This window comes from Scardinius erythrophthalmus (assembly GCF_964197995.2).
Source record: "Scardinius erythrophthalmus genome assembly, chromosome: 22".
Lineage (NCBI taxonomy): Eukaryota > Metazoa > Chordata > Actinopteri > Cypriniformes > Leuciscidae > Scardinius > Scardinius erythrophthalmus.
In genome coordinates this window covers 28,274,967-28,289,774 of record NC_138242.1, presented here as the reverse complement: position 1 = coordinate 28,289,774, position 14,808 = coordinate 28,274,967, and the positions used below count along the sequence as shown (strand labels likewise).

General features: G+C 37.3%; 1 protein-coding gene across 1 annotated transcript in view; it reads right to left on the bottom strand.

The window, feature by feature from the left end:
• st18 (ST18 C2H2C-type zinc finger transcription factor) overlaps nt 1–13,796 on the bottom strand; it is a gene marked incomplete at both ends in the record, with an annotated part of 59,080 nt that extends 45,284 nt beyond the window's left edge. The window contains 2 exon segments of the mRNA XM_081352378.1: nt 13,744–13,768; nt 13,770–13,796. Coding sequence (XP_081208504.1) covers nt 13,744–13,768; nt 13,770–13,796 — 52 coding nt within the window.
• Nucleotides 13,797–14,808: the final 1,012 nt, after the last annotated feature.

Below are 14,808 nucleotides of genomic sequence, written 5' to 3'. Positions count from 1 at the left end.
TGAATAGCTCACTATTATTCACTATTATTACTATAAAAAATATTATTAACGGTTGAAATTTTAAGATTAGTGGATAGAGATTATATGAAAGGGGTGCCTTTTCCAGGCTTTAATTATATATATATATTTTTTAAAGTTTATATAACAAAAAAAAATGTTTACTCTTTTTCTTATTAATGATGTTGTTAATAAGTTGCATTGTGCATAATTATGCTTTTAAAGAGATAAAGGCAGTTTTACCATTGAATTTGACCTTAAAAGACATTTAATGCTGATATTTCTCAAACTTTTCAATGATCAAATTTATTATAATCCTATATATTATAATAATCCCCCGCCCCTTTTCAGCGCTGCGCTCGTTGTGTTCTGTCTTACAGTTTGTATTTTCACAACATGAAGGTAAGATCTTACGGGTTTATGAAAGAACCGCTTGTTTTAAAACCTTCTCGGTCAACTAACATCTGTTATGACATCCACTTCAAATATTACAATGCTCATGATAACTGTAAATCCACTAATTACTCTTCAACAGCGATGCCATAGAAATATACAGAGCTACCACAAAATCAGAAGTTCAAACCCAAAATTCTAAAGATCGTGTTTCTCTGGTGCATATGGTCTATGAAATGAATTGTCCCCTTCTGACAAATATAGCAACAAAAGTTAAAATGTTAAAATATATTTTATAATCAATAGTGCTATCAAATTGATTAATTGCGATGAATCGCATCTAACAAAAGTTTGTTTATATAATGTATGTCTGTGTGTGTGCACGCATATATGTTTATATATATAAACGCGCGCACACACACATATATACGTACATACAGTATATATAATAATGCATATATATATATATATACACACACACATATATTATAGAAACACAAACTTTTATGTTAGACGCGATTAATCGATCTGACAGCACTAAATCAATTGTTTAAATAATCCATTATATGTATGTACATTATACATTAAAAGTTACTTGATTTTGACTGATACATTTAATGCATTTTAAAGCTTTACCCAAAAAGCATCAGCTATCCTAAAATGGGCTGTATCATACAGATACACAAATGTCACTCGTTTTGTAGAGTGACCCGGCCCATGGGTTTGATGTTGTTTGGTGACTTAGAGAAGCAGGACTAGTAATTACTGGAGTGATGAGGAGTAATTTCTCCCTGTAGACTATCACTTTTGAGAAAGGTTGGGTAAGGGGGGCCGTCTGGAGAACACTGCATATACAGGGTGTGACAATAAAAAACCCAGCGGCAATGATGTCACGGCACTCCTTCAGCCCGCTGACTTTTGTAAATACACACGCGTGCAAATGTACACCCATCGGCGAGAGCAAACAGCGAGTGAGCCTTTAACAAATAGAGTCCGGATTACAATGACAAAGAGCGCCACACTTCTGGAGGGCGAGGAGAGGGTTTGAGGGGGGACGCCCATGGCCAAGTCCTCAAAATGAGTGAGGGGCCCACAAGATGCTCCCATCTGACGTGTCTCCGCATGTGTGCGTGCGCGCGTATATTCTTGCCAAGACCCTTTCAACCCCCTCCTTCCTCGGGTTCAGAGAAAGCTCATATCTGTTTTGTTCTTCTCTCAAGAGGATAAGGCGCAAGCACAATGTCCGGCGAGTTTTTCATCAGCCGAGCGTGAATTTTGAGGAACAGAGACAGAAGGGCAAGTCATTACAAAAGGTTTGGCGGTTGATCTTGTTGTAGATTTCATTTGAAAGTCTAATTCCGCAACTGCTTTCGGGGAGGTTTGTCACTTCTATATGTGTGAGGGGACAGATTGCGTGGCCGTCGGACGCACTTACAACATTAAACTACATGTTTCTTTCTTCCGTAATCTCCCGCAACACAAGTGAAGAGTTGTCGCTACAAGCGTCTTACTTAATGGAAAACCTGTTCTCGAAGATCCAAAGACCGGGCAATCTGATTTCCAGTGCATTCGGTCAAGACGTCGCTGATCTCTCGTAATGTGCCGAGACAGCTGGCAAAAGAAAAAGAACATGACACATAAATAAGTTTTAAAAGGGATCAGCTTTGTTACAACAGTCTTGATGAATCAAAACATCAGTGGACATGAAACAAAGAAAATCCTTGCACTTGAATATTCTGTTGCTGAAAGTATAATATTTAATGGTGCACATACTCTTCCATCGAGGGCGTGCGGTCCAGAGCATCAGGAAGTGAATAAAAGTGCATTCTGGGTGTTTGATTTGGGGTTTCATAAAAAAAAATATGCCACAATAGGTGTATATTAGAGGGAAAATTAGAGCTAAAGTGGGCGAAATGAAATGACATGTCACACAAAGGTCTGCGTTTTTCAAAGTACACTGCATGTTTGGAGAAAATGTTTGATTGCGTTTATAAAAGTATCACACTGGGTCACACATAATGTCTAAAAGCTTTTTGCATTAGTCCGCCAATTATGTAAGCAAAGTTAAATGCATCTGTAACCTGTTGTTTATGTGCCTTAGTCAATCCTACACGCGCTGTGTCGAATAACTCTATACTTTTGATAGAAATGCTTACTGTGACACATTTACTGCAGTATTCGGAAGATTGTTCCAAACATTTTGAGAGCTCAATTAGAGTGCTCTAATCCAGTGAGCTCAAAAAATATCCGACATATTTCGTTGGCCTATTAGCACCTAATAGTTCACGAAAACTGAGAATTATGTTGTTTACTCACCCTCATGTTGTTCAAAAACAGTATGACTTTCTTTCTTGTGTGGAACACAAAAGGAGATTCGCACTTCTCTGTTCCATACAGCGGAAGCATATAGTGGCCAAGGGCTGTCAAAAGGACTCTAAAAAGAACAAAATTGCACCATAAACGTAGTATTTATGACGCGTGCACTGCATTTCACATCACTTTAAGTCATACAATAGCTTGGTGTGAGAATCAGTGAAAATCTTCACTTACTTTTTACATCCACTATAGTTGACAAATTTAATTGATGCTTCAGCATATTCATAATTAACGTTCTGTGATAACTACAAGACTTGTGAGAACCAATGTCATCATTTATGTCAAAGCAGCATTGATGCACAAATGTAAGAGCACTACAGAGGAGCAATTTTTAGATTTTCAGCGAGTATATTTTTACATCTTTAAAGATTTGAAACATAGACCTGGGATTTTTTGGGAAAGCTGGCCTTATATATATTGCATGAGAAAAAGCTTGATATTATGAAGACATGATAAAAAAGGCTATTATATAGGTACTGTACTGAAGCCAAACTAATTATTCAAATATTATCTAGAAAATATTGACTGAATTTTAGTAAGATTTATTTTTTACTTTTATTCAGCAAGGATGCATTAAATTGATCAAAAGTTACAGTAAAGAGATTAATAATGTTACAATAGATTTCTATTAGAAATACATGCTTTCTTTTTATTAAAGAATTCTGAAAAAAAATGTATCACGGTTTTCACACAAAAAAAGCAGCTTTGGAGCTTTGCATCACAGAAATAAATTACATTTTAAAATATATTCATTTTAAATTGTAATAATATTTCACAATATTACAGTTTTTACTGAATTTTTTATCAAATAAATGCAGCCTTGGTGAGCAGAGGCAGAGGTCAACCCCAAGCTTTTGAACGGTAGTGTAAGTGTATATTTTTTCAAGCCACTATTATATAATATTAGATGTATAAACCTGAAGAAAAACATTTTTAATACAAATTTTAATGTAATATTTGTATAGCATTTGTCACAAAATGCGGTTTTAAAGCCCTAAAATACCTCAAAACAATCTTGTGGACCCCGGTTTGAAAACCCCAGATCTACAGCCCAGGTTTTATGGACTAATTTACTCATTTTATGACGCTTTTTATCTCATTTTGGTACCTCGACAGATCCAGCCCCCATCCATTTTGATTGCATGAGCAGCATGAACATTCTTCCAAATTTGTCCTTTTGAGTTCTACATAAGAAATAAAGTTGAAACAACACGAGCGAGAGTAAATGAGATCGTTTTCATTTCGGGTGAACTATAAAGGCCTAAAAAGAAAAGTATCACACACAGCGCCACTGTCATGACAAACTCTGCTTTGCTCAGGTGCAGCAAATTGTCTTAACAAGGCGCATAATAAGTGGAATGGAGTCCATCTGTGTCCACTGATAGTGTGTCAAATGGTTTAAAAACACCTGTGAGAGAGACTCACCTGTCCATGCCTGCTTTCTCAATCAAAGCAAGAGCATCCTGAGCAAATGCTAATTATAGGATGCCAACCAATACCTGGAGAACAGCTTGATCAGATTAAAATAATTTGTAGATCATTGGATTTGTATGAAAATGTCAGTGACTCTGACTCCTGCGTTTTGGATTCGAGGTTCGCTTCTTGGAATCTATAAGGTTTAGAAACTATAGGACTCACAAGTGCAACAACCTAAAGTCCTCCAGGGATGTATGCGGTGTGTTGCTGTGGAGCTGGTTAACAAGGTGGTCTCCAGCATCGCCTGAAGTGATTATCTATGCCTTCCTAACTAGATGCCTCCATGGACCTGTGGGCAGAATAGCAGATGTGCACTCATATTTGGGTAACAGAAATCCAAATTCAGTCTAGATGCAATGCAGGAACACTCTATTGTGTCACACATCTGCCCAAAATAACCAATATCACTGAATAGTTCACCCAAAAATTGATAAGGTCATTATTTACTCACCCTCATGTTGTTCCAAACATGGATGACTAACCATCTTCTGTGGAACACAAAATATTTTTTTACCAATAATATACATATATAGTTATTGGAAGGAAAGATTATGAGTAAATAGCAACATAAACTTCAGTCCGTTCCTCACACAAAGGCTTAAGAACACTTGTAATAAAGCCATGAACCAAAAATGTAAATTTTTGGATAAACTAATCCATTGAGTAGTCATAGAGATACTAACTTGATCGTAATTCAGGATCGTGATCAGTATAGCTCTGATACAAAAGCCTAGTGGGATGCATCCCAACAGAAATAGAACCTCATAAGGGTTTGATTTGCAAGATTATACTGTAAAAATGACGCTCCTCGTGTGGATTGCATTGAACTGATTGCATGAACTGATTCCAGCACTGACATGTGATGTTAGCATGCTGCTAACTCTCTCTCCTCTCCACTTATAGCTGGTGTGTGTGAGCGCACTGGCGCCGTTGTACTGTGGCTGCCGTCGCATCATCCAAGTGGACGCTGCACACTGGTGGTGGTTGAGAGATCCCCTGACTGGATTGTAAAACGTTTTGGGTGTACAGTAGTACATATGAAAGCACTATATAAATGCATCATTCATTCATAATACAGCCTGACACTCAAATAAACAGAAACCTCTCTGTGAAATCTAAAGTTAAACATTTATAATACAAACTGATATGAAACTAATAGGTCAGAAAGATTATTATAGTATCCAGTCTCTCTATGAACAAAGAATTTAACTTGACCCGTCTCATGTACTTTATATTTGTTATGAACTGTGGAATACTATTGAATGGGTTGAAAATCTCGTTTGTGCCTGCATTGATTTAATTGTTAAATAAGGATATTTTTTATGTGTATGCATTCTGTGTTTGTCTTGTGGGTTACACTTTATTTTGATGGTCCACTTTAGACATTCTACTAACTACAGTATAAGTAACTTTGCAACTACATGTTAACTAACTCTTATTAGAGTATTAGTAGACTGTAACAGACTTTGGTTACACTTTATTTTAAGGTGTCATTGTTACAGTGTAATTACATATTTAAGTACTGAGTAATATTAATTAACTACATGTACTTACTAAAGGGTTAGGCTAGGATTAGAATTTGGTTGAGGGTTAATTGCATGTAATTATGCATAATTTACTGTTATTACTATGGTAAACACATGCAACATATGTTACAAAGACACTGTAAAATAAAGTGTTACCCAGACTTTTAGTAGACTGTTAATTTAGGGTTCGTGTTAAAGTTTAGGAATAAGTTGACATGTTGCAAAGTCAGTAGAATTTCTTTTGGGGAGCATCAAAATCAAGTGTTATCAGATATTAAGCAGCTAAAACTCTGACTGCTAGTTACAAAGTTGCAAAGTTACTTATATTTAGTAGAATCTCTAAAGTGGACCATCGAAATAAAGTGATACCCAATTGTGTTTATACCCGTTTTGTATGAGTAACAAGTGATATAGAAATGTAGACCACACCAAATTTTCCCATTGGGAAATTCATAATGTACTTTGTAATGTATATATTTTCATAAATAATTGTAGCCAAAGTTAAAATGCGTTATAATATTTGCAGATTCTTGTTACATCTGAAATTTGGTTGTTTGTCAAGTCTTTTAAAGGACTATACTTTCTAAAGGTGAAAATGAATAGATAGGTATGTGATTACAATTGTTAATTAGATAATATAATGCATTATAAGGTGGATTGTGAGGCATAATTAATGCATTACAAAAAAACAAAAACACTCATAATGAATTTCAAAGGCTTCAAGTAATGTGTTACCCAACTTTCTACACATCTACTGCACATTTTCACTTTATACACTGTATAATTCATATTTCTCTCACCTTGTCCACCATCTTGGGTTCATATTTTCACTGAGTTTGTTGCAATGCATTATGGAATTGGCTTCTCCCTGAACTAAAACGAGTTGTTTTAGAAGGCAGCATTATTTAGTTCCCGTCTAGGTAGTCAGCTCACTAGGATTTGGAATAGAGCCAGACAAAGTAGAAAAAGGTAAATTTCTGCAAATGTTATCACGTGATCTATATCAATATGCATGATCTAACAATACAATTTCCCTATAGCAACCTTCCGCACCTCTTTAAAAACAATAAATACAAACACAAGAGGAAGCGAGCACAGTGGACGTCAAGGATTACCGAATGTAAATGAGTATACTTTGATGTTGACTGTGTGGGATGGGATAAGATTTTCTTTACTGTGGGATTTACTGATTCCTAAACTTTGCAATAGCAGAGGTTAATCTGTCTTAGACATATTGTACAGCATTTTACATGCGCAATATATCCATGATATTAAAAACTCTTCTAACAAACTGTGTCTTTCTATCACGTCGAGATTGGTCTTTAATACTGGAGCGCTACAATGGCGTGTTGAGCCCGCGCTATTCAGTGGCATACTTGAGAGTCCAAATAACCCTCTTATTAATGTGGATGACAATGTTTTGATTGCATCCAATATGGCACACTGAATCAGCATGCAAATGCCCTTTGAGCAAAACAAAGACATTGATTATGAGGTAAGTTTCTTCGGCACAAGTAGCCCGCTTGGTGTGATTAATCGGCCTGTGCCATTGATTTCCCTTTGTTTAGATCTTTGCTAACTTTTCAGGAGATACAATTATAATTTGTTCGCTAACAATAAATCCAATCTAGCGTGCTCAAAGAAAACCTTAATAAGGTCTTCCATGTTATTTGTCCTTTCAATAGCCAACTGAATACATCTGAAGAGAGCAGGAGAAAAACAGGTCGGTCTCCTGACAGTGTTGATTTGTTTGTTTGAAATGCGCTCCGACAGTATTTCCAAACAGAATGGAGCCTAATACAGGAGAACTAGGCTGAAAAGATGAGCGCCGAGGTGACTGGAGATGTTTGAATCATAATGGCACAAGTTCAGATCCCAAGCCAAAGTACAGGTATATATTTCACCTATTTGGTTAGGCTCGGCTTTGTCACGCTTTTGCGGTAACGCAACAAAAGCATCAGATGCATCAGAGTTCAGGCAATACAATGTACTATTAGCATTTGCAAGTCAAATGCACGTGTTCCATCAAAGTACTCCATCAAAGAGCATTTGCGACGTTTCTCAGATTTAGTACTTTGAAAACTCACCCCCACCCCAGATACGGAGTCTCTCTGACTTCTCGCATCATCTCTCCAAGACACTGATAATACGATTTCAGTGTTTCTTTTTTTTTTTTTTTTTTTTTTTTTGCTGTTGAGAAACAAACTGGATTATGAAGAGATCACTACATAAACAGCTTTCTAAAAGGAGCCAGCTATTTTAAAAGAGGCTGAAGGAATGCAAAGAGGGATTTAAATTTTAATTTGAATTTATTCCAGCAAGTGAAAGGTTCTTTTGAGAGGGGATTTCGGCAAAGATGATGGTATTTAAAAGTGATAAACAAGCATCTAAACCTCCAGTAAAATGCAGACATTTCTTCTTCTTTCGAACACAGAGGCGAAATAGGGCTTGCTATGGTCACAGCTGTCAACCCACAACAACACGAAATGTAAACTGAAACATCTTGCACAGATAAGCATTGCAAGCGCGCAGCCTTCAACTGGAAAGTTTCTATGCTGAACGCTGAGCATTACAGGAGGGAATGTGTGGTTCATGTCAGGGTTATTATCGGTAACTGAAACTAAAAATTAAACTATTAAAAACATTTTTGTTGATTGAAAAAAATAATAATAAAATAAAAGAAAATAAAATATAAATATTATATGTTGTAGAAATGCTGCCTTAATGGCAAATAAGTTGAAATGCTAAAATTACTAGCTAGAAATTAAAAACGAAAACTGAAAAAAAAAAAAAGTGACAAAAGTACATAAATTTAATAAAAAAATAAAATAAAAAGCTTATAATATATATATATATATATATATATATATATATATATATATATATAAAAATACTAAAATAACACTGGTTAATGTGTGCCGGACAGCCCACTTTGAGCAAAAGCATGCTCAAAAGGTTGTGGATTGTGCATCAAAATCTGAAATTCAGAATGAAAAAAAAAAAAAAAAAACATCAACATGCATTTTACATGCATTATTAATCAACTTTCTCTTTCACAGTGACTGGTCATATTGGCAGAAAACAGTAATCCCGAGCACAGAGACCCATGAAAACGTATCAACTATAAGCAACTCTCTGGCTTTTCGCACACTGGTCACAAGCAGCATAAATTGTGAGTTTAGTGCGTATGTGACATACATAGAACACATACCACACAAACAAAGAGTTACATCATGCTGTTGCATGGTTAATCCGATCACGGCCAGTCTTTATGCCTTTGCTATCTTCAGCAAATGCCGCCAAAAGTGGCAAGTAAACCATTTAACAAGAGTCTAAGAGAATGATTACAGAACCAGGACCGGATACGATTTCACACTGCTGGATTGCTCAATCGCATCTCCCAAACAGGCTTAAAACTGGAGAAACACTATAGGGCATCACTTTTTCCCAGTTTTGTAAATATTCTATTCTAAAGGATGCCGGGAAAAGTAACTTTTGAGTCGGCAAACTGGATTGTGCATGCTTTGAAGAGCATATTACAACAATATGGTATAGTCGACAAGTAAAACAAGCTGAAAATAAACAAGTATTCATTAGGATAGAGAGGGTGCCATTTTGAGATGAGTGGTTCTCAACTGGTTTTGCTTCATATTACGACTTGATATTACGACAAAAGGCAAAGGCTAAACAACATGCTAATTATTAAAAGGTAATATGTGTAATTTTTCTTAGATGCTAAAATATTTTCTTCTATGAAAGCTGCAAATTTATTAATTCATAGGTGAAGTTTCCTCAAAAAGCAACATTGTTAGAGCATCCCAACACAGCAACGATGGCTCTGTGACTTTGGGGCGGGACTATCTTTTTTTCACCAACCAATGGCAGATGGGACGAGTGTCTGGGTTAATCTGTTTAGAAACAATCATTATTTGTGCAATTTTGTTAGCCAATGCTATTGGCACAGAATGTCATTCTTCATCTTTAAAATGTCATATGAATAGTAAAATTAACAATTGTATAAAACATAAAACCAATGCAAAAAAAAACACTAGGCAAACTTATTTTGTCTTTATATTATGTGCATGTTAGCTGCTTATTAGCATGCATGTTACAAGAATTTAGGCTGTTTATTAGTACTTATAAAGCACATATTATGCCTCATTTTGGATGACCATATTCTACATCCCTTAATCCTACCCAATATATACTATATACTGTGTTATACACACACATTTTTATATAAAAATATTTTAAATTTAATATATTTGATAGTATATATGAACTTCAAAAAAATAAAGTCCATGTATGCTCCAGTTTATTAAATTCTCAGGAATTATCTTTTCCTGACAGAACAAGGTTTGTCTGGTCTCAGTTCACTTTTTGCCATCCATTCCTGGATTTAGCCAGGCAACTCTCCTGAAAGCACAGAACAATTGGTAATGCAGGGTGATGGCAATGACTGGAGCATTGTCTCAGGGGACAGCCAGTTTCAATAGGCTCGGAAAGGCAATCCAAAAGGTGCAGATGACAATGGCTTTGTTGCTATTTATGCAGAGCAGATAGCCGGGCATTGAATCAGGCCTCCCCAGAGCCACGAGAAAGACCTCTGAGAAACGTACAAAACAGGTGATAGGAGGGACATATGCTGCGGTGGATCCAGCCACTTCCGAACGGAAGCAGAGGCAAAGAAAGTTTGACGACAAAGTGCAAAAGAGAAAAATTAAAGGCATGGATGATATTCAGGACTTCCTTCTTAAGTCATCTTTCTGAACTTCTCCTCAGAAACACCAGTAGCCCTTAATGGAATTTTCATTTGAAATAAGTTATTGTCCTTTCTTTCTTTCATTCTTTCTTTTTCTCTTTCTTTCTATCCGTCTGTCGTTCTATCTATCCAACTCTACTGCAGTAAGAACAAAAACATAACAAAACAAAAACATAATAGACTGAAATGTAATCTATCTATATATCTATCTGTCTGTCTGTATTTCTACCTATCCATCCATCCATCCATCCATCAGTCGTTCTATCTATGCTACTATACTGCAATAAGGTAAACAAAACAAACATAACAGACTGAAATGTAATCTATCTATCCATCCATCCATCCATCCATGCTACTATACTACAATAAGATAAACAAAACAAAAACAATAGACTGAAATGTAATCTATCTATCTATCTATCTATCTATCTATCTATCTATCTATCTATCTATCTATCTATCTATCTATCTATCTATCTATCTATCTATCTATCTATCTATCTATCTATCCAACCTTCCATCTTTCCACTGTCTGTCTGTCTGTCTGTCTGTCTGTCTGTCTGTCTGTCTGTCTGTCTGTCTGTCTGTCTGTCTGTCTGTCTGTCTATCTATCCATCCAACTTTCCATCCTTCCATCCATCGGTCTGTCTGTCTGTCTGTCTGTCTATCTGTCTGTCTGTCTCTCTGTCTGTCTGTCTGTCTATCTATCTATCTATCTATCTATCCAACCTTCCATCCTTCCATCCATCGGTCTGTCTGTCTGTCTGTCTGTCTGTCTGTCTGTCTGTCTGTCTGTCTATCTATCTATCTATCTATCTATCTATAAGGTAAACAAAACAAAAACATGATAGCATTGATAAAAATCTAAGTTACTTATTATTTGTATAATCTACTCAATATTTTGATTCATTCAGAGGTGAGAAACATGTTCATTTTAAAGCGTGTCTAGCCTGAAACAAACAGGTGATGAGTGACAAAAAGCAGAAATAAAACAAAAAAAATGTTTCTGTATTTTAGCTATCAGACACAGACAAAAATACCTGGTAGAGTTAATTAAAAAAGGTTGATGTTTAGTTCCATTCCAACTCTTAGTCACTTTTAATATTAAAGGTTATTTTTATAAGGGCTTCAACAGAGAGAAGCTAAGCCTCATCCAAAGATCCAAGATTTGTTCAAGATTAAAACTAAATGCTTCCAACAAACAAATCACTGGCATGTACAATACTTTTTTTTTTTTATGACTTACAAGTAAAAGATTACTCATGCATCACAACTACACACATTTTTCCATGTGTAATGGCAAGGTTTATTCACTGATGTGATCAGTAAACACGCACACTCTCATTGTTAGCTTTAGCAAATGATAAACTATTGACACTTGCCAACGTTAACACGCCGCTAGCCGACGTCAATACAATGCTACTCAGACGAAGGCAAAGAGGTAAACAGCGGTGCTGTCTGAATAAATGTTTCCTCATAAACAGCTCTAAAATATATCATCAACAGCAAGCACACTCTTATATTCATAACATCCATATTCATCCATTTGGGAATGATAGATTCGCTTGATCCTCTGTTGTCGGTCTTAACGCTGGCAAAAGTGCTCTATAATTATTGCTCTCGGCACCAGGCTGAGACAAATAAAAGTTACATCGCAGCTGCATTAACATGTGAATGCGGCTTACAGAAGCGCGCGCGGTAAACTGCTCCACCTGGCTCGCCACAAACGTCCTTGTCACAAAGTCCACCCACCGCACTGGCTTCCGCTGAAAGGCCTCCTGGGGGACTTCAGTGACCATTCACTATGTTTTCTCTTTTCCCAAGCACCTGTGACTGTTTTTGTGCTTTCCCATTTTTTTCTGCCTTTGTCTCTCTCTCTCTCTCTCTCTGCCTCTCTCATTTTTTTTTTTTTTGGCAGGGCCCTATCATTAGGGAAACACTTTCTTTCAAAAGGAATTCTCGCCACTAACAATGCTGTTTGTGTGTTTACCAGGGGAGGCAGGACTCCGAACGCATCCAAAAAGCATGTCACGGTCACGGACGCAGAGGAAACGCGGGAAAAGGTGGGCAACGCCGGTCACTCCTTGCCTTTCTTGGGCAGGTGCAGTTGGAAAGACTCTCCTCCTCTGCCGCTTCCGAAGGCTCATCCGGCTTCTCCATGGTCCTGGACCTTGGAGAGCTGCTTTGCCATTTTCCAAAGGAGTTTGGCACAATGGCTTTGTCCCCTCTTTTCATTGTGTTTCTGTAAAACACATTTGCAGCATGACTCTCCAGGTTTATCCCTCTTGTGAGCCATCTACCCCTTTTCTCTTTCTGCTTCCACTAAACCTACGCTCATCTCGCCAACCTAGAGCAACGGAGAATTATACGCGATTGTGCGCGCGTAGTTTTTTTTTTTCTCTTCTTATTTTCGCCATGGCTATCTGTCATAGAGTGCTTTCCCACTTACGCCATCTCGATTGACACTCGGCTAACTGCTAGCAGAACGCAGCTTGCCAGAATTTGGCCGCAAACGAAAAACGAGGACGGAAGGGGGGAGCGGGAAAAATAAATATGCAGATTAAAAAGTAAACATTCTCCAAGAGAGGGGGAAAAACAACCACATTTTCATATTTAATCCAACTTAGCAGAAACAAAAATAACACATTATGCCCTAATTGGGTGCCGTGTAGTCCACAAATACTATTACAAGGCCGATCAGGATTAGCTCTGCTACATACCTAGTTATCTATTTCGGAGTGCCAAGACTGCAAGCAGTGGGCAACTAAATTTCAAAAGCTGGCAAATCCAGTTGTCTCCTAAATACAGAAAGTACTTAAATCCGGAGCTAACACAAGAGAAAGAGGGATAAAGGGTACTCTGCATATCACCAAAAAGCTTGTGCACTTTGCAGAATCACTGGCTAGGTTAAACAAATATGCTAAGCAGACATCAAAACAATCCTTTGATCTGCAGCCTAGTTTCCAGAGCAGCGGCTGGGCTCCTGTTGTAAATAACTTGTATAAATCTGTACCGTTTGCCTTCAGGTAATTTTTACCAAAGTGCCAGGAATTCGTAAGGAAGCACTTCTAGTCAGAGAGATCAGATAAAAGGCGTATCAGTTATTCACCCTGGGTGAGTGAGCGTCCCCGAGCTCGTACTAACACGCTCTCACGTGGCTAATGATCAAGTTATTAGCGTCTGCGAAGAGTAAAAACACGGCGGCTTACGTACCTCCGGCAGCCCGGGCAGGTCCGGTGGCAGTGAAACGCATTGTCGAGCGTCATACAAAAGAGGCTTAAGGAATCTGAATGCAGGGAAGCTATGTAACTTGCTGACTAACTTTGTCCTCTGTTTTGATGGAGAACACAATGGAAAACGCTGTCCATTCAAATCAGGCAGGGGAACAGAGGGGGCCGTGTGCCTGCCTACCATCAGTGCCCTGATAACAGCCGCACTGGCACCGGGCGACACCACACCACTCACGCCCAACAGAACAACTTTTGTGCCGTTGTCATTCTCCAGAAGTTTGTCTTCTTCTGCAACTAGTTCCCCCCCACCCCACAGCGGCTGCAAACTTGTACAGTTGTGCTTTTGATTCCGCCAGCTGCCGTTCTCCGGCTTCTGCTTCCGCTCGATTATAAGGGATATAGAGGGCCTGTTGTCTGTTGAAAGAGTTTAGTTTAGAGGTTGAAATTTACTTTTTGAACTCGCATCGAAACTTAAGCTAATTTGACCTTTACCGTGATCTTTGATGCATCGATGCTCATTTCAACAAGACCACAAGCATTCATCATCACAACATGGCGTAAAAAAAAATTCTTCATTAAATGCAACATTCACCTTGTTAAACATAAACTTAAACTTTGTTTGTAGTTTAGATCAAGCTGAAGTTTTGATTTGACTTGTTTGACACAATACAATGCACTGAACATATAAAACGCTAGGAAAAAAGCTTGACTTGACATTAAATTTAACCCTATATTCATTTAAAGAGTGCTGGGTAAATATTAAGGCATATCGAACACTACTAGTTTATTATAAATATTTTACAGTGTCCTTGTTACACGTTACATGTCGTTACTGTAGTAATAACTCATTTTTTAACTTTAACTTTAATTATGCATAATTACATGCAACTTTTACCCTAAGCCAAACCCTAACCCTATAGTAAGTACATGTAGTTACTAATAAGTACTTAAATGTATAATTACACTGTAAGACGGAAATTAATTACGTAACCAAAAATTATTTACAGTATTCATGGGTTCATGCGGTCGTAAATGATCTTTAGCATTT